General features: G+C 53.5%; 1 protein-coding gene across 3 annotated transcripts in view; it reads left to right on the top strand.

Moving 5' to 3' along the window:
• Positions 1 to 18114, top strand: part of EVC (EvC ciliary complex subunit 1) — a 91761-nt gene that overhangs the window by 31168 nt on the left and 42479 nt on the right. For all 3 annotated transcript variants that reach the window (XM_068975217.1, XM_068975218.1, XM_068975219.1), the window contains exons 9-11: positions 2896 to 3112; positions 5684 to 5832; positions 8354 to 8452. In XM_068975217.1, coding sequence (XP_068831318.1) covers positions 2896 to 3112; positions 5684 to 5832; positions 8354 to 8452 — 465 coding nt within the window. The remainder of the gene's footprint in view (positions 1 to 2895; positions 3113 to 5683; positions 5833 to 8353; positions 8453 to 18114) is intronic.

Genomic DNA, 18114 nt, shown 5'->3' with positions numbered 1-18114 from the left:
CCTTAGCTGACACCGGCCCAAATATTAGCCAGTCACTCCAGAGAGGAAGAAGGGGAAGAATTTTCTCCAGGTTATCAGTAGGTCCTTACTTCAGTCAGCATTTCATGAGCACCTAGTGTGTGCCACATCTTGTTATAGACTGCAGACTTGAGCTAGAATCCTGACCCATTCCACACTTGCCTCATTAGCCGTGCGACATTAGGCAGGCACCTTAACCTCTCTGGGACTCAGTTTCATCATCTGTGAAATGGGAATCCGAATAGCATCAGCTCTGAGAGTGTTAGAAAGTGGATGACAGGTAGCACCTTTACAACAGAACTTGACCCAGTGGGAGTGCTCAGTATGTGCTAGTGATTGGATTCTGGCAGGTCACATGTCAGCAAGGAAAAGAGATATAAATAAATCATTGTAATGATGTGTGAAAAGGCTATAACCTTTGTTTGTACAGAAGTGGGACGGCTTGGCTCTGCTTGCATCCTATGTACAAAAAATAAAAAGTAGCTTCTGTATGATGGAGTCTGCTGATGATAAGCTCCAGAGAATTTTAAATTCCCAGGCTAGTGACATCTGAGTGTCTGGCCTGGGTAGTTGGAATGTAACACACGGCATCACTGAATATCAGAACAGGAAGAGCCCTAGAAAGGGCCCCAGAGGTTATCAGAATCAGTCTCTAGGGATGTTCAAGAGAAAAAGGATGCCAGGAGAGAGGTGGGCACCTGCTGTAGATAAATGTGACAGCAGCTTGCATTCACCAGCACCTCCTGTCTTCTGGTCTCTATTTTAAGTGCTATTCATATTTTGATTTATTTAATGATCACATACGCTCTGTAAGTCACATCCACTGTGCCCAAGGCTGTGCAGGTCTGGAGCCAGGCTTGAGGCTGGGTACATTTGAGGACCAGCTACACTCAGAGCCAGCAGTGGCCCCTGCACCTCCCATGCAAGTCCTTGTCCCCCTCCCGCCTCCCATCTGAGCTCCTGTGTTCCTGCTCACCTCTCTCCACTCCTGTCTTTCCTTAAATATAAATCCAGAGGGTGCACTGTCACTGCCCAGCCAGGGGGCCTCACTTAGAGGACCATCTTAGAGGTGGCTGCTCTAGACACGGGACGCCTTCCACTACCCTGGGAGCCTGGCGGGACCGCTTGCCGGCCACTCCTGCACTGAGCGCTTATCCTCTTGCACCCTCTAGTGGTTTTGGGCCCACTGATGGCTGTCAGGCTTATTTATTTAGTTGGAGGAAGCCCAGCTAAAGGCAGGAGGAGAATGGGATGACAGAGGATGAAATGGTTGGATGGCATCACCGACTCAATGGACATGAGTTTGAGCAAGCTCTGGGAGTTGGTGATGGACAGGGAGGCCTGGCATGCTGCAATCCATGGGGTCACAAAGAGTCAGACATGACTGAGTGACTGAACTGAACTGGAGGAAGCCCACTGTCTCTGGGCTAGTTTGATGGCCTTCCGGAATAAACCTCAGCGTTCTTATCTGTAACTAGGGTATCATTGTCCTGGCCCTGTTCACATGTTGTTATAACACAGACCAATGCAGCTCAGCAAACAGTGAGGCCCAGGTCTGGGAGATGGGTATGGCCCCAGCTATGGCCCCTGTGTCCAGGGCTCTCGGTCCGAACAAGGCACAGGAGCTGTGGAGCTGGGAGGAGGGACCGAAGGTTTGGGGAAAGGCCAAGAAAGCGACCACACAGTCCACAAAGATAAGTAGGAGCTGGGCAGGCAGAGCAGTGAGAGGTCGTGGGCAGGGTGTTCCTGGAGGCGGCCCTGCATGCGCAAAGGCCCTGCAGAGCTGACAGCTGGGCACGCTGGGCAGTCCGGAGCAAGGAGGGTGTGGGATCAGGCTGGAGGCCCAGCCAGGCTCGTCCACTGTGCCTGGGAGTTTAGATTTGCTTTGAAGGAAGTGATTGTAGGGTTTGGGCCTGGGGATGTCAGATTCATGTGTGCACCACAGAAAGGCCCTTCCATCTGCCATGCGGGGAGGAGCAGAGGGGGCAGCTTGATGCCAGGAAAGCCAGGGCAGTTGCCCAGGTGGAACTGACCAGGGCCTGAGCTGGGCCTGGCTCTAGGCCAGCAGGTAGGAAAAGGAGGGATGTGGAGAAGGCAGGGCTGCAGGTTTGATGGGGAGAAGGGTGCTGAGGCTCACTCAGGCCATGGCCATGGAGTCCCGGGGGTCTGGAGGACCACCCTAGGAGGGAAAGGCGTCCTTTCACTGAAACGCAGGGCCTGTGACTCTAACGCCATGCCCGGGCTCCCATTCTACACGACCTGCAGGGCCCGCCTCTGCCCTTCGTGGACATTTCCTGCATGGGGAAGGCATCTTTTCCGAGGGGTGTGTCCTGAGTGAAGGACAACCCAGTAGGGCTGGCGGACCTGTTCTAAAGTCTAGCAGCTGGGGTCTTCCTCCCCGTCAGTCTCACCTGGAGAACTCTTTAATCCCCAGCGCTCTGGTTTCCGGAGGCTCGAAGGCCAGGAAGTCCCGTGACCCTGACTATTTCTCCCAGCCCTCCTCCACATCCAGTGGAGGCCAGAAGCCCTGTCGACCAGGGAGGGATGACGATGAGGGAGGTGGACTTTCCTGTTTGGTCATGTGCGTTTATTGAGCTTCCCCCAGAGACGAGCGAGCCCACTGTGGCGCGCTCACTGTGTACCAGGTGCTTTCCGCGTGTCATCCAGCTTCGGCCGCACCACATCCCCACGAGGGACCACTTTGTCCCCATCTGAGACGTGCACACAGGAAGCTCAGGAGAGCGGGAGCTTCGTCTGTGCTCTGCTCACAGGGAACCAGGGACCCCAGGATGGAGCCCGTGGCCGTTAACAGCCCCTCATGGCCAGGCACTGACTCTGAAAGTCCCAGCCTGATGCCCTCCATATTGGTTTTCCCAGGACACCCTGGAGAGGACGCTGGGGCGGGCGCACGTGGCCAAAACGATGGAGTTCCTGAAGCTGCAGGTCCAGGAGGAGACCAAGTGCCGCCTGGCGGGCATCTCCCGCAGCCTGGAGCTGCTGACCGTCGAGGGGAAGCTGTCCGGGCGGGAGAAGGAGGACCTGCTGACCCAGCAGCACAAGGCCTTCTGGGAGGAGGCGGAGGGCTTCGGCAGGGGTGAGTGAGCAGGCCAGGCCAGGTGCCTGGATCCCCTTGCTGTGCTGCGGGCCATGGGGGCCAGGGCTGGTGGTGGCACTTGCAGGCATCAGGAGTAGCTCCCACGAGGCTAGCCTGGGCTGCCACCCCCAGTCACTTAACCTCTCTGAGCCTCGATTGTCCTGCCGTGAAGCAGAGGTAATAGGGCTGCCTCCCAGGGTCCAGTGTTGCCTGCTGTATCATCATCAGTGATTCGGGCTGACAGAGAGCCCCCCGGAATACTCAGAGAACAAAGCCCAGAAGCCCCGCAGGAGTCTCGGGGCCTGGCTCAGCTGCAGGTGGATGAAGGTGGCTGGGGGCCGGGCATGTGGGAACTGGGCGTGACTATTTCCCACACGTGCTGCTGCTCCCGGGCTGGACCTTGGGAGTTGAGCAGGTCAGGGCTCAGGACATCAGGGGCACCCAGGACAGTCCAGCTCACACCACTGGTGGGACCCTCAGGAAGAAACCTGCAGGGCAGGTACCCCCTCTGCACCTCCTTGGACCCTCGGCAGGAGAGCCCCTCAGTGTTGAGCCAAGGCTATATGTGCGTCTGCGGCCTGAGTGGAAGCATAGCCAGGGCCTCTCCAGGTCAGGAAGTCTGTATGGCAGGGGATCTGTGTGCCTAAAGGTCTCCAGCAGCTTCTGGAGACCTTGTAGGACCAGGGAGGCTCTGGGTGTCTTACCTGCTGGGGCAGCCGTAACAGACATTTATTTCTCACGGTTCCGGAGGCTGGAAGTTTAAGATCAGTGTGCAGCCAGTTTGGTTTGTGGTGTGGGCCTGTTTTCTGACTCACAGACAGCTACCCTCTCACCACGTTTCACATGGCAGAGAGCAAGCTTTCTCGCCTGAGTTCCTCTTCTTAGAAGTCAGCAACCCTATGCGATTAGGGCCCCATCCCTAGGACTTCATCTAATTTCATAGGCCCCGCCTCCAAAGGCAGGCACGTGAGGCTTAGGACTTCAGCTCATCACTCTGGGGACACAGTCCAGTCTCCAGCACCAGCCTTCCACTGCAGCCATTGGCTTGATCCTTCTGCAATTGCTCTGTCCTCTCTGCTGTGCCTGCCCACTGCCCTTTGGAGAGCAGGCTGTCCGTACTGGGACTCAGGACTCCAACCAGGCTGTTCCACAGATGTCTGTGTCACGGGGTGGTCATGCGTGACCGCATGGAAACCTGCTGTGGCTGGGACTTTGGATGGCGTAGAATCTGAATGCATCTGGCCTTGAGGTCACCACACGTGGTGGATGGGGCTTCACCAGTGGGAGGGAGTGGCCGGGCTGGGATGGTGAAGCAGCCCCTTAAGTGGGGCTCCTGTGAAATAGAACAAGACAGAGGAGACAAGGAGACAGTCAGGGGTGGAGGGAGGGCCCTGGTCTCTCCTGGCTGCACTCTTTCCTTTGGTGCTAGAAGCTAAACAGATTCTCAGGTCCTAGGAAGCACGCCTGCACTGGGAAAAGTGCCCAAGGGAGTATGACATGTGGGGCAGTCGGGGGAGGCGAGATGCGGAAACCAACGTCTCCAAGGGCTGCAGCCCCTTGCAACCCAGCCCTCACCTCCTCTCCAACCTCTTTGCCCAACATCTCCTCTGAAGCCCAAGTGAACAGAATCTAGCTGGCCTCTTCATTGTCTCCACTCTCAGGAGTCTTCTCTGGGGTCCCACGCTGCCTGGGTCTCCTCCCCCACCACCACCCCGGCCCTCATCAGCACAATTCCTTCTCCTTCCGCATTTCTTGTCTTCCCTGGACCGTGAGCACCTTGACAGCTAGGCTGGGCCCTGCTCACTGGTAGGCCCCCGTTCCCAGCGCTGCGCTTGGTGCGCCTCTGAGGCTGAGGGGCCTGGGTGGGCCGAGAGGTTGTTTTTAGTGGCTCAGTGGGTAAAGAACCCACCTGCAATGCGGGAGACCTGGGTTCGATCCCTGGGTGGGGAAGATCCCATGGGGACGGGAATGGCTACCCACTCCAGTATTCTGGCCTGGAGAATTCCATGGACTGTGTAGTCCGTGGGGTTGCAAAGAGTCAGACAAGACAGCGACTTTCACTTTCCTCTCGCCTCAAGTTTACCTTCCCCCACTGCAGGGGCCCTTGGCCTTGGTCCACCCGCCTCCTCTTCTGCTGATCTAATAACTTGCCTTGGCAGGTTTTGGGTCTCGACTCCAGTCTGAAATGCCACTGTCTTCCTGCAGACTCAGGCCCTCTGTCCTGTGTCACCTGCCCCTCCCTGTGCCCCCTCCTCCCCTCCCCCATACACATATACTCTTTTCTCAGGAAAACGTCCCTTCGTTTCTCTCCAGGTCAGGGTCAGGGTGAAAGCCTTGCATGTTTCTCTGAACCCCGGGCTGTGAATGAGCGAGGGATGAGTCCCTTAAAATGACAAGGAACTCTGAGGAGCTCCTAACACCCGCCTTTTGGAAGCACCTAAATGATAAAATAAAAATAAGAAATGAGACTTGCCCCAGTGTTTCTGACACTCCACGTGCTGGAAGAAGCAGCCGGTGGAGGTTTCGCCAGGCGAGCAACCTGCAGTGTCCCTTGTTTTGTTTCAATTGCAGAGTTTGTCCAGCGAGGCAAAGACCTGGTCAAGGCCTCGCTGGTGCGCCAGGCAGAGGAGATGGCAAGGCTTGCACTGGCCCAACAGGAGGAACGGAGGAGCTTCCTGGCTGCGGGGCAGCTGACCGCCCACCCCGAGGAGTTCCTCCAGGTGACCTGCTCCCGACTCACGCCCAGGTCCACAGGCATAGCCTTCCAGGGGAGCCACAGGGGCTGTTTACTCCTTGTTACTGTGCTTGGGAAGCCAGAGGCTTTGGCATCCGGCAGAGAGAAGGTCTCTCCTTGCATCCCACGTGTCAGTTCAGGACCTTAGCCAAGTCGTTTGAGCTCTGTATCCATAGCTTCCCCATCTATAAGCCAGTGATGTGAGCGTCACTGCCCTCACTGAGATGAGCGAAAGGCAATGGGAGGGTCTGAGGAAAGGGCGTCTCACAAATGGTGCTGGGCAAGGGCCCAGCCTACAATGGAGATCACCAGGCAGTGTCCGCAGAGGGGACAGGCATGTCCCAGGTGCGAGGCAGGCAATTATAGACAGGGATGGGGCCCCTTGGTGGGTCAGGTGACAAGTCAGAGGAGGACCCTGCACATGGGGCTGAGCAGGAAGGACCAGAGAGGTGGGCAAGCTGGACAGTGCTCGTGGCCTTGACTGGGAACAAAAGACAAGGGGACCCCCCAGGAGGACAGGAAGCAAGATGTCACCCTGCTTGAAGGAAGACAAACTGGTGCAGCACAGGCTGGAAGGACAGGGCTTGGGGTTCTCAGAGGACAGAACTCTGCCTCATGGTGCCCTGTCGAAGAGCGTGTGGGGAGGGGCTGTTGGTCTCTGGCTTGTCGCCCAAGGTCATTAAGCATTTGGGTGCTGGGTTTGAACATTGCCTCTGCTGCTGTGTCTGGCTGACCACTTGGCCTTCAACTTCCTCGTCTGTGCATTAGAAATCATTGCGCCTATCTAATGGGGTTGTTGGAACTCAACCAGACCAAGCTAGGGACAGCCATGGCCTGCCTATTTTCTCTGCACGAGCATTTGCTTGTCTCTGCTCTGCCAAGGGGATGGCAGGACCATATCGGGGTTCAGACTCAGCCCAGAGCACAGACACTGGTCCTCCCTGGGGGCCAGCATGGTAGTGTGGCTACTTCCCCTGCCCCCCAGTGAGAAGCCAGCTGAGGGACCCTCAAAGACAGAGGAGAAGTCTTCTCATCCCTGGGTCCCTGGTCCAGTGCTCTTGCCCACACATAGAGCCTCCTCCCAGGACCCATGCATGGGTTTCTGGGATTTGACATAAAGTGGGGTGGGGGCTGCTTCTGTCTTTGAGAAGATTCATTTGAAATGAGAGTGATAAGATATGATCATACAGCTCTGCATTACCCTGGGATTGCCGGGTCCTCCTCCCTGACATCACATTGCTCAGGGGGAGTCCTGAGTGTGGAGACAGTGATGCCACAGCTCTGCAACCCAGGATCTCAGCCCAGGCTGGTGCACACTGATTCTCAGGAGACATGGGGCCGAGGAGGGAAGGGTTGAGTGGATGCATGCGTGAATGAAAGAATAAGTGAGCGAATGAATGAATGGGTGGACCCACAAAGTGTTAGCCGCTCAGTCATGTCGGACTGTTTGCGACCCCATGGACTGTAGCCCACCAGGCTCCTCACTGCCCATGGAATTCTCCAGGCAAGAGTAATGGAGTGGGTTGCCATTTCCTTCTCCAGGACCCACAGAGGAACACATAACAGAATGAATAAATGGAGAAAAGACAAACAGATGAGTGAGTGAATGAAGAAATGAAGGGTTGAGTGAATGCATGGACAAATGCATCAATGGGTGGAGGCACAAATAATTGAATGAATGAATGGGCGGCAGACAACTGAATGAGCAGGGACTGATGAAAGAGCGTGGACTTTGGCACCTTGCCCAGCCCCTCCCTCTCTGGCTTCTGGTCCTCTCTCTCAGCACCCCTCCTGTTCTGCTCCCACCGAGACCAGAGGCTTCTGACTGCCAGGTCACCACTGCTGTTACTCCCTGAACCTGGCTTGGATTGGCTTCCCATCTTCCCTCCAAGGACCCCTCTTTGTCCATCAAGACTCAGCTTACGTGTCTCCCTCACAGGGACTCTTGCCCTTCTGCTGACCCCCACGAGGAGTCCACCCTCCGTACCTGGGCCCCAGGTGCCTCTCTGACTGTGTTTGGAGCATCTGGTACACGACTCTCTGTCACTCTGTTGGGCTCCTCAAGGCTGGGCCAGCCGCATGGTCAGAGGGGCCCGGCTGGCCACTGACCACCCTGATAGGGTTCAGGCTTTGCTAGATGGGCCTCCCAAGACCTGGATTGTGGTCCCCAGGAGGTAAAATCAGAAAATGATATCTAGAGGGCTTGTGGTCAGGAGAGAGGGGCGACAGGGCAGGGAGGCGGTGGTGGGGAGGGTGGCATCTTCTCCTGCTGGTAGATGAACAAAAGCACAGTCTCTTGTTTTCCTGGAGATGAGATTTGCTGGTCCCAGCCTCAGCCGCAGTTCATAAGCCATGAAAATCATGTGACATTCCTGTGCCTCGGTTTCCTTGGGTATAAATCAAGAATGAACATCCTTCCAATGTGCGAGGCAGGGTCATTTGGGGAGGTTGTTCAGGGGAAACAAATCAGCATCTCTCTGCAGATTCGGCCTCTGTTTTACTTGCAGGCATTTCACGACATCCTGGAGATGCAGAGGCTGACGCGGCATGACCTGGAGGAAGAGGAGGACGTCAGGGCTGCCCAGGCTGTGGCCGCGCTTTGCCAGGTACGTGGCCTCCAGGCAGGACTGGCCAAAAAACCTCAGCATCCGGGCTTGCGTGAGAACCTCACGTTCTCGGGGTCCCTGGCCCCCGAGACCCTCTGGGCAGAAACCAGGGAGGGCAGTTGTTGGTCCAGGTCACATCTGAGGCCCCTTCCATTTCTGAGATGTTCGGGACTCTCACCTCCAAGTATTCCTGGAGGCAAGGGTCTTTAAAAGTCAGCTCATCCACGTTGAGAGTAGGCTGGCATCTGTGGGTGTCGTGAGTGTGGAGCGGTGATGAGGAAGGAGGGTTAGGCTTGAAACAGAGGCCTGGGTTCGCGTGCCGGCACTATCTCTTTCTCCCTGGGCAACCTCATTTAGCTCTGGAATGAGGGCTGGCTCTGAGGAAACAGGAGAGAGCACCCAAGCCCGCCAAAGTCAGAGGGTCTCCGGGAGATGATGATGACTGAGGCAGACAGAGACCCTGCCCCAGGCAGGGCCCAGAGCTGCTGGGAAGGTGGAGATGTGGCCCCAGTCAGGAAGGAAGGTGACATGTGCCGCGTTGGTGGGGAGCGCCCCAGGGAAGGTCCACCTGGATCCAGAGGGCCTGAGTCTGCATCCTGGCTCTCCTCCCTCCTCACAGTGCAACCTCCAGAACATTACTTGGCCTCTCTAGGTCTCAGTTTCCATATCTGTGAAATGGGGCCAGTGATGCCCTTCTTCACGGTGCTGTTGTGAGCACTGAATGTGCACGAGATGAGACAGTAGTTGGCACCCGGGACGTGCCCAATCCAAGTTCACTGCCCTTACAACATCTCTGCTAATGGATGCAGAGAGGAGGGGCGAGAGACGCCGGGGATGGGGGGATGAAGGTGAGTTCAAAGATGGCCATCCACAGAAGGTGCTGCCTGAGAAGGGTTTTGAAGTGGGAGGCAGGCTCCAGGTGGACCAGGAGTCAGCAGGCAGCCCAGACTGGGGAGGGAGCACAACCTCCATGATGACGGCAGCATGTGGGGTTCAGTGGCATCTGTATGAGTTTGCAGAGGCCGCCACAGCAAAGTGCCCCAGCCTGGCCCTTAAATACAGACATTTATTTTCTCATTGTTCTAGAGGCTAGAAGTCCAAGATCAAGGTGACATCAGGGTTGGATTCCAGTGAGCCCTGTCTTCCCGGCTTGGAGACGGCCACCTGCCCACTGTGCCCTCACGTGGCAGAGAAACCTCAGGCATCTCCTCCTCTTACAAGGACACCAGTCCCATCAGATTCAGACCTCCCCCTATGACATCACTTTACTTTCACTCTCCTCCAGGGCTGTATCTCCAAATATAGTCAGAGTGGGGGTTAGGGCTTTAGTATGTGAATTTTGGAGGGATGTAATTCCATCCGTAACAGTGAACCTCAAATTTCATGTCCATCGGGAACCTCAGAATGTGAACTAGTGTGGAAGCAGGGGGGCTTTGCAGATGTGATTAGTGAAGGAGAGATCATTCTCGGTTAGCGTGGGCCTTAAATCTGACGACTGGTGTCCTTACGAGATGGTCATCGTGAGGACGCAGACACAGGGAGGCGGCCGTGTGACGACAGAGGCCGAGACCGGGGTGATGTGGCCACAAGCCAAGGAACACCTGGCGCCTCCAGAAGTTGGAAGGGGCAGGAGGGATCCCCCTAGAGCCTCCGGAAGAAGCTGACCCCTTGATTTCTGACTTCTGGCCTCCGTATCTGTGAGAGAATAGACTCCTGTTGTCTGGGTGCTTTGTTTTGGCAACCCCAGGACATTGATGCCAGAGCCAGCTTTGCTCAAGGCCAGCCCCTGTCGTAAGTGCTTTCTGAGTTTTTCATCATTTCATCCTCATGAGACTCTTGTGAGGCAGAAACTGCATTTTCCTTCTTTCACAGATGAGGTGCCAGGAAGGGTCTTCTTGAGAAAACAGCCAGGTGGGATTCAATTTGTCAAAGCCCAAGATTCCCAGGCAAGAAAGGAACAACACCATCCCCAAGGGAGTCAGGACTCAAGTCCCTGGGCTGGGAGTGAGGATACTGCGTTCTAGTCCCCCTCTGGGTCCTCACATGCTGTTTGACTGTGAGTTGGTTACATAACCTCTCTGAGCCGGCTCCACCATCCCGCTTAGGTCCCACAGCCAGCCTGCTACAGTGAGATGGGATTTAAATAAGTCTCTCCAACTTCAGTGCTCTTGTGCTCACCATGACCCATGCTGGTGAGCGTGGGCTGTGACTACAGCAGTGAAGACAAGTTTCTGAACCCAGACGGCCTAGGGGCCAGTCCCATTCCAGCCATTGACCAGCTGTGCAATTGGAAGCAGGTTATCTCACTTATGTCCCAGTTTCCTCCATGTTAATAACATCCGGATGCACAGCAGAGTTTGAGGACCGCTGCTTTGGTGGGGAAAGGGTGAGAGTCCAGTGGGCTATGACTCAGGGGCACTTGCCACTGATGATGTCCAGGACCCCCGTGCCCATCTGCGCTCTCATCCAGCAGGAGTTAGTGTCCAGCAGGCTGTCACTTCCTCCCTTGAGCTGGGATTAGAATCTAAAGTTTTGGTCAACTAAATGCTGCTTTCCTCCTCCGCAAAGCCAGGGGAAAGCACCTGGTTACTGCTATGAGGAGGAAATACACATACCAGTGCCTGGCCGATCTCAGTGGGTGGCCACCAGTACAGCGTTGTCTATTAATAAAGATCTGTTGATGATGCTGATGTGACCACAGCCTAATCCCTCCAGCAACATCCTTAGGATGTTGCATATTTGGCTTTACTGCGGCTGGTCTAGATGCTGGCCCGTTAAAGTCTGGTCAAGGAGGTAAAGACACCCTTGTTTCTAACATGAGGAGAGGCCAGCGGGTGTGAGCGAGGGGCAGTCCCTGCTGGAGTTTCGTCTCAGGAGGAGGCACTTAGAAATGCCCTGTGTTAGGAGGGGTTGGGGGCAAGGTGAAGGGGTATTGGTAGTTCTGTGCAGGTGCTTTTGAAAGAAATGGCCAGAGACCTGTGCCAGCTTCTCCCCCAGAGTCAGTGCAGAGCTGTTTCCTATTATTCATGCTGTCATTTCATACCAGTTCAGTCGCTCAGTCGCGTCCGACTCTTTGTGACTCTTTGACGACTGCAGCACGTCGGGCCTCCCTATCCATCACCAGCACCCAGAGTTTACTCTGACTCATGTCCATTGAGTCCATGATGCCATCCAACCGTCTCATCCTCTGTCGGCCCCTTCTCCTCCCACCTTCAATCTTTCCCAGCAGCAGGGTCTTTTCAAATAAGTCAGCTCTTCGCATCAGGTGGCCAAAGTGTTGGAGCTTCAGCTTCAACACCAGTCCTTCCAATGAATATTCAGGACTGATTTCCTTTAGGATGGACTGGTTGGATCTCCTTCAGTCTAAGGGACTCTCAAGAGTCTTCTCCAACACCACAGTTCAAAAGCATCAATTCTTCGGCACTCACTCATTTCACATAGAGCCCTCTGGTTCCATATGTGCGTGCGTGATAAGTCACTTCAGTCGTGCCCAACTCTTTGCGACTCCATTGACTGTAGCCCGCCAGGCTCCTCTGTCCGTGGGGTTCTCCAGGCAAGAATACTGGAGTGGGTTGCCGTGCCCTCCTCCGGGGGATCTTCCCGACTCAGGGGCTGGACCTGCATCTCTTTCATCTCCTGCATTGGCAGGCGGGTTCTTTATCGCTACACCATCTGGGAAGTCCCCTGGTTCCAGGCAACTTTGGTTAAGTTTACATCCCTTAAACCTGGAACTCATCGCCTTGGGTATTGGGAATTGCTTTACCTGATATTTCCGGAAAAAACGAGGTTGAAATCCTCTGGTGTAGTGGAAAGAAGCCAATTGGAAGACTGGAATGCTGGCGAGGACGTTCCTGGGTGGGCAACATTGAGCGAGGAGAGTCTTAACCTCTCGGAGCCCTTTTCCTTATCTGGGAGATGGAGACAGAAAGCCTGTTGGCCTTTGTGGCAGCGCAGAGTGCAGGGCGGGTGGGGCTGAGGGCCGGCACGTGGCTGGTGCTCAGGTAACACCTCCCCTTCTGCTCAGTCACTGAGCGTGTTGAGCAGGAGGCCCTGAGCCCAGGGGTGGTAAGCCCGCCTCTGGATCCAGGGCCTGGTGAGAGTGTGGCTTCCTCACCAACCAGCTGTAAGCTTGAGAGCTTGTTAGTTCATTTGTTCAGTGAATATGATCAAGCACTGCTTTGTGCAACCCACAGTCTCAGCACTGCGGCCTCAACAGCGAACCGAAGAAAAATACTTCATTTTTGTGACGTTTGAGGGGCACGTGTGGGGTTCCAGCAGGGAGGCCAGTGTGGCAGCTGTGGGGGTGAGGTAAACAGGAATGGGCTGAGGTCAGAGCCTCGTCTCGGAGGGCCTTGCAGTCCATCCGAAAACATTTGTGTTGCCTTCTTTTACATATTTATTTATTTCTTTATTTATCTCTTTGACTGTACCAGCTCTCAGTTATAGCATGTGGGATCTTGCATCTTTCTTGTGGCATCATGGATCATGAGTTGCGGCATGGAGGATCTAGTTCTCTGACCAGGGATCAAACCCACGCCCCCTGCACTGGAAGCTCAGTGTCTTAGCTACTGCACCACAGGAAAGTCCCTGCATTGACTTCTGAGTAAGAAGGGAAGTTTCAAACGTGTTTTGAGTAGGGAAGTGACTTGCCTTGTGATTCCCAAGGGTCCTCTGGTTTCTGTGTAGAGGACGGACTGTAGGGGGCAAAAGTGGAAGCAGGGATCCCTGGGGAGGCTTTGCAGGGGTCCAGACAAGAGACGCTGGGGGTCTGGGCCTGGATGATGCTCGAGGAGGTGGTGAGAAGGCATGGGATGGGGGTCTGTTTTGATGGTCAACACCTGGGTCTCCTCTTCAAGTGGGGATAATTTTCTTCCTATGGCTATTCAGAAGTTTGAATAAGTTCACATGTGCAAAGCATATAGAAAGGAATGTGTGTGGCACACAGTGAGCACTTAAAAATCCAGTATCATGAGCCTGGTTATTATCACTCACCATCTGGAAGGGTGTGTCCGCACCGATCACGCTCACGAGGTGACTTGCCTTGCAGTCTGCTGGCTCTTTCCCAGACCTGGTCACACGGAGACATAATCCCCCCTTTCTCTGGACACTGATCAAAATAGTGTAGGCACGGTGACTGCGAGATAAATTTGATCACCGCCTACCGGTGCTCAGGCTACAGAGAAAAGTGCATTTTTCTAACTTCCCACTGTCTCTTGGCCTCTTAAACAAACAGTAAATTTTCAGTTTGACTGCGATGGATGCCTGTAAATTACATGTCTTGGTGACTCTTAAAGGGATTCCTGAAACGAGCCTAGAGTCTCCCTAATAATGACAGGCACTGAGTTTGCCACTGTCATTTCTCAGGGTGCCCCAGAGACCTGCTGATTTGTTTATTTATTTCTGCCTGTCTGCCCCATGCTGTCTCCTGAAGAGCTCCTGGGTATGTAGGATAACAGCCCTGCCAAGGTCAGCTCTCACAGCTTCAGGTTCTCAAGGAAGTTAGGGCAAAGAAGAGAGGAGAAAAAGTGAAACTCTGTCTTTGAAGAAAGCAGAAATAATAATGACAGGCACTCGTGACGTATTTGGGAGTAGTCCCTGTAAGGTACGGAGTTAGAGTAGGTGAGGTTCAGAAAAAGAACGAGACTGGCACTTTACAGGAACAGATCACCTTTAATGAGGTTAGAAGGGGCAGCAGTCAGATTAGCGAGCTGCTGCATTTATCTAAGAAAAGAGTAAGTATATATAGGCATGTTTGTAGAAAGCTACTGTCTTAAGGGGGCCTATTCTTCTCCAAGATTGCTGGAGTAGTTATCTCTTAAACGGCTGGGGCAAGGAGTTCTGGAGCTGGGCCGGCTTGGAGCTGGGCGTAATCAACCTAATGTCTATTTTTCCTTCGGGTGAGAGAGTTCTTTGTTTTGCCTAGAATGGTGGGAAGGACCTGGAGGGGAGTTTTAATTCCAGGTTACCTTGAGCCATGCAACCTTCCTTCAGTCCCTAAGATCACCCTCACTTCTGATATCAAATGCAAACCCAGGGGTCCCCAAGACCACCCTCAGGTTCTTCAGTTCTATAGAACGGTACTTGCTTTTTGTTGTTGTTTTTGTTCAACTGCTCAGTCGTGTCTGACTCTTTGCAACCCCGTGAACTGCAGCACTCCAGGCTTCCCCATCCTTCAGTATGTCCCAGTGTTTTCTCAAACTCATGTCCATTGAGTCGGTGATGCCATTCAACCATCTCATCCTCTGTCACCCCTTTCTCCTCCTACCTTCAATCTTTCCCAGCATCAGAGTCTTTTCCGATAAGTCAAGTCTTTGCATCAGGTGGCCAAAGTATTGGAGCTTCAGCTTCAGCATCAGTCCTTCTAATGAATATTCAGGGTTGATTTCCTTTAGGATTGACTAGTTTGATCTCCTTGCTGTCCAAGGGAGATCAAAGCTATAGATCATCAGTCCCCAACGTTTTTGGCACCAGGGACCAGTTTTGTGGAAGCCAGTTTTCCAGAGGGGGATGGAGGGGAGTGGTTTGGGGATGATCCAAGCACATTACCTCTGTTGTATATTTTATTTTTGTCATTATTACGTCGGCCCCACCTCAGATCATCAGGTATTAGATCCCGGAGGCTGGGACTCCTGCTCTGGAAGGACTCACTGAAAGCTGTTCTCATGGTTACAGTTTAGGCTACAGATCAAAGTCAGCCAAGAGAAGAGGCACGTGGGCAGAGTCTAGAGTTACAAACAGGAAGCTCCCAGTTGTCCTGTCCTAGTGAAGTCGTGGACAGCACTAACTTCTTCCCAGAACTGTGTCTGACACTACATTCTGAGCATTGCCAACCAGGGAAGCTGACCCAAGCCTTAGCATCCCTAGTTCTTTCTGGGGCTCAGTCACGTAGATATGGTTGGCCACCAGCATGGCTCACCTTAACCCCCAGACCCTCTGCAGGAGGAGCTGATGCCACATGGCTCAGGAGCCCCACCCTAAATCACATCATGGTCATAGATTGTCTGAAGCTTCCCAAGGTCCCCAGGTAAACAGAGACCCTCTTATCAAGAAGGACATTCGAAGAACTTAGAGGTCACTTCCTAGGAAGCAAAGACTAAGGCCAGGCCTCTCCATTAGCCAGGGCAGCTCTTTCCTGTGCAGCACTGAAATTCTGTTCAAGGTCACACAGCTGGGGAGTCTGGGATACAGGCCGAGGGCCCTAATGTTCAGGTGGGGAGAAGCGATTCGGTTGACAAGGGAAGGGAAGGGAAGGGGCAGGCCGTCCTTGCTGGGAGCCTCCTGCATCTCCTGCCTTGGCAGGTGGATTCTTTACCTCTGAGCCACCTGGGAAGTCCAGTTACTCTACTAGTCTTATTAAAATAGAGCCGAAAGCCATGTTCCTCTGGCTTGCTGTGGCATGTTCTGCAGAATGCAGCTGGGGATGACACATTGCAGGCAATCAGTCAATGCTGATGAGTAAGTGAATGAGTGAATGAATGAATCGGTGACTGTGTCATGCAATCAGTGGCGCCCCAAAGATGGTGTGTTCTTGCTGCCAGAATAAACTACCGCAAATGTAGTGGCTCAAAACCACAGAAGCGATCACCTTATGATTCTGGAGGTCAGAATGGGTCTCACTGGGCTGAAACGAAGGTGTCAGCAGGGCCGTGTTCCTTCTGCAGACTCCAGGGGAGAATCCGTGTCCCTGCCTTTACCAGCTGCTGGAGGCACCTGCATTCTTTGGCTCGTGGTCCCTTGCTCCATCTCCAAGCCACAGTCGGGCTTCTCCTGTGTCCATGTCCCAACCTACATCTCCTGTCAACTCTGACTGCCTCCCTCTTTCGCTTTCATTTACAAGGACCCTTGGAATTATCTATGTGGGACTCACCTAGATAATCCAGGATAATCTCATCTCAGGGTCCTTTTAATCCTTTAATCACATCTGTGAAATCTTGGACTGTGTAAAGTGGACCCTTCAAAGTTTTCAGGGATTAGAGCAGGGGCATCCTGGGGAGCCATTATTTTGTCTACCACATATGGGAAACAAATTTTCAAAGAGTACAAGATATTAGGTTTGGGAGAAATACCAAAACAATGACTTGGGGGCAGTGTTCTATTGGAAGTAGATCTTGGGAAGAAAGTTGACAGAAGTGTAGGCACCATATAGGTGCTGTCTGTCCCCAGAGAGAGGATTTCACTGGCTGCTATAGAGGGTAAGTCCATTCCATGGTCGTTTATCAAGGTTAAAGTGTGATGCCTCGTCACTAAGTATGAGTCTGAGAAAAAATAGACTAGCGCTTTCACATCTGCCTTATGGTAGCAAGCTACAGAAATGTGCCTTTTTTTTTCAATAAGGCTAACAGGGTAAGTGGGCTTCCTAAGTGGCTTGGTGGTAAAGAATCCTCCGGCCAATACAGGAGATGCAAATTTGATCCCTGGTTCAGGAAGATGCTGGTGGCTCAGAGGTTAAAGTGTCTGCCTGGAATGCGGGAGACCCTGGTTCAATCCCTGGGTTGGGAAGATCCCCTGGAGAAGGAAATGGCAACCCACTCCAGTACTCTTGCCAGGAGAATCCCATGGAGGGAGGAGCCTGGTAGGCTACAGTCCATGGGGGTCACAAAGAGTCAGACACAACTGAGCGACTTCACTCACTCAGGAAGATGCCCTGGAGGAAGAAACGGCAACTCAGTCCAGTATTCTTGCCCGGAAAATTCCATGGACAGAGGAGCCTGGCAGGCTACCTTTCATGGGGTCGCAAAGAGCTGGACACAACTGATCAACAGTTGTCAATAACAACGATAAGTAATTAATTTATGTTTCCTTTATTTACAGTAAATATAGTAAAACGTGCCCATGCCCTCAGGTTACCATGTAGTACTCAATTATACCTGTCCTCTCCTTTTAGTAATTTTCACAGTCCGCTCATTTCCCTGCAAAGAAGTACAAAGTGCGGGTAAGATAAGAGTCACCCAGGTCAGGCTGTGGGCCTGACGCAGCCGTGTACCAGCTGTGAGGCCTGGTCACTGGTGAAGTGATACCACTTTACCTCCATGATCTAGGAATTCTTAGCTACCTTCTTTGTACGCTGACCGTGTGAAAGAACCCACTTAATACCCTGGAATGCTACCCATAGCTCTCAGGATGAAATCTAGCATCCTTAACCTGGCCGTGATGACCACCCAGCCTGCTTCATGAAGTGCTCACATGGCCTGACTCATAAGACCCATGTGACATAATACCCAAAAGCCAACCTTGTCTGGTCCATGAGGCCCACCCTGCTGGGGCCATAAGACCCCCTGACCTAGCCCACAAGGCCCACATGACAAGTCCCACTCACCACCTGTCTGGAGTCATGTCCTTTGCTCCCTGCCCTTCAACCAACCTCAGACATCCCTCAGCTCCCCGAAGGTGACCTTCTCCTTCCTGCCACAGTGCCTTGGCACATGCTCTTCTGCTGCTTAAATACTGTTTCCTCCAGCCTCTCAGTTTGGCTTGTTGTCATTCTTGTTTCAGCTTACACATCACTTCCTTGGGGAGTCCTTCCAGATCAATTAGATCCCCTGGTCTGTCCCTAGGGCTCCCAGCCTCTCCTCCATCACACTTGCCATAGTGTACCATGAGTTCCTTTGTGATGCCTGCCCCCAGACTGGGCTGTGCTCCCTAAAGTCAGGGTCCACGTCAGC

The sequence above is a fragment of the Capricornis sumatraensis genome, chromosome 7 (genome assembly GCF_032405125.1).
Source record: "Capricornis sumatraensis isolate serow.1 chromosome 7, serow.2, whole genome shotgun sequence".
Taxonomy (NCBI): domain Eukaryota; kingdom Metazoa; phylum Chordata; class Mammalia; order Artiodactyla; family Bovidae; genus Capricornis; species Capricornis sumatraensis.
Note: the sequence above shows the minus strand (reverse complement) of the source record. Positions and strands in the feature narration are given on the sequence as shown.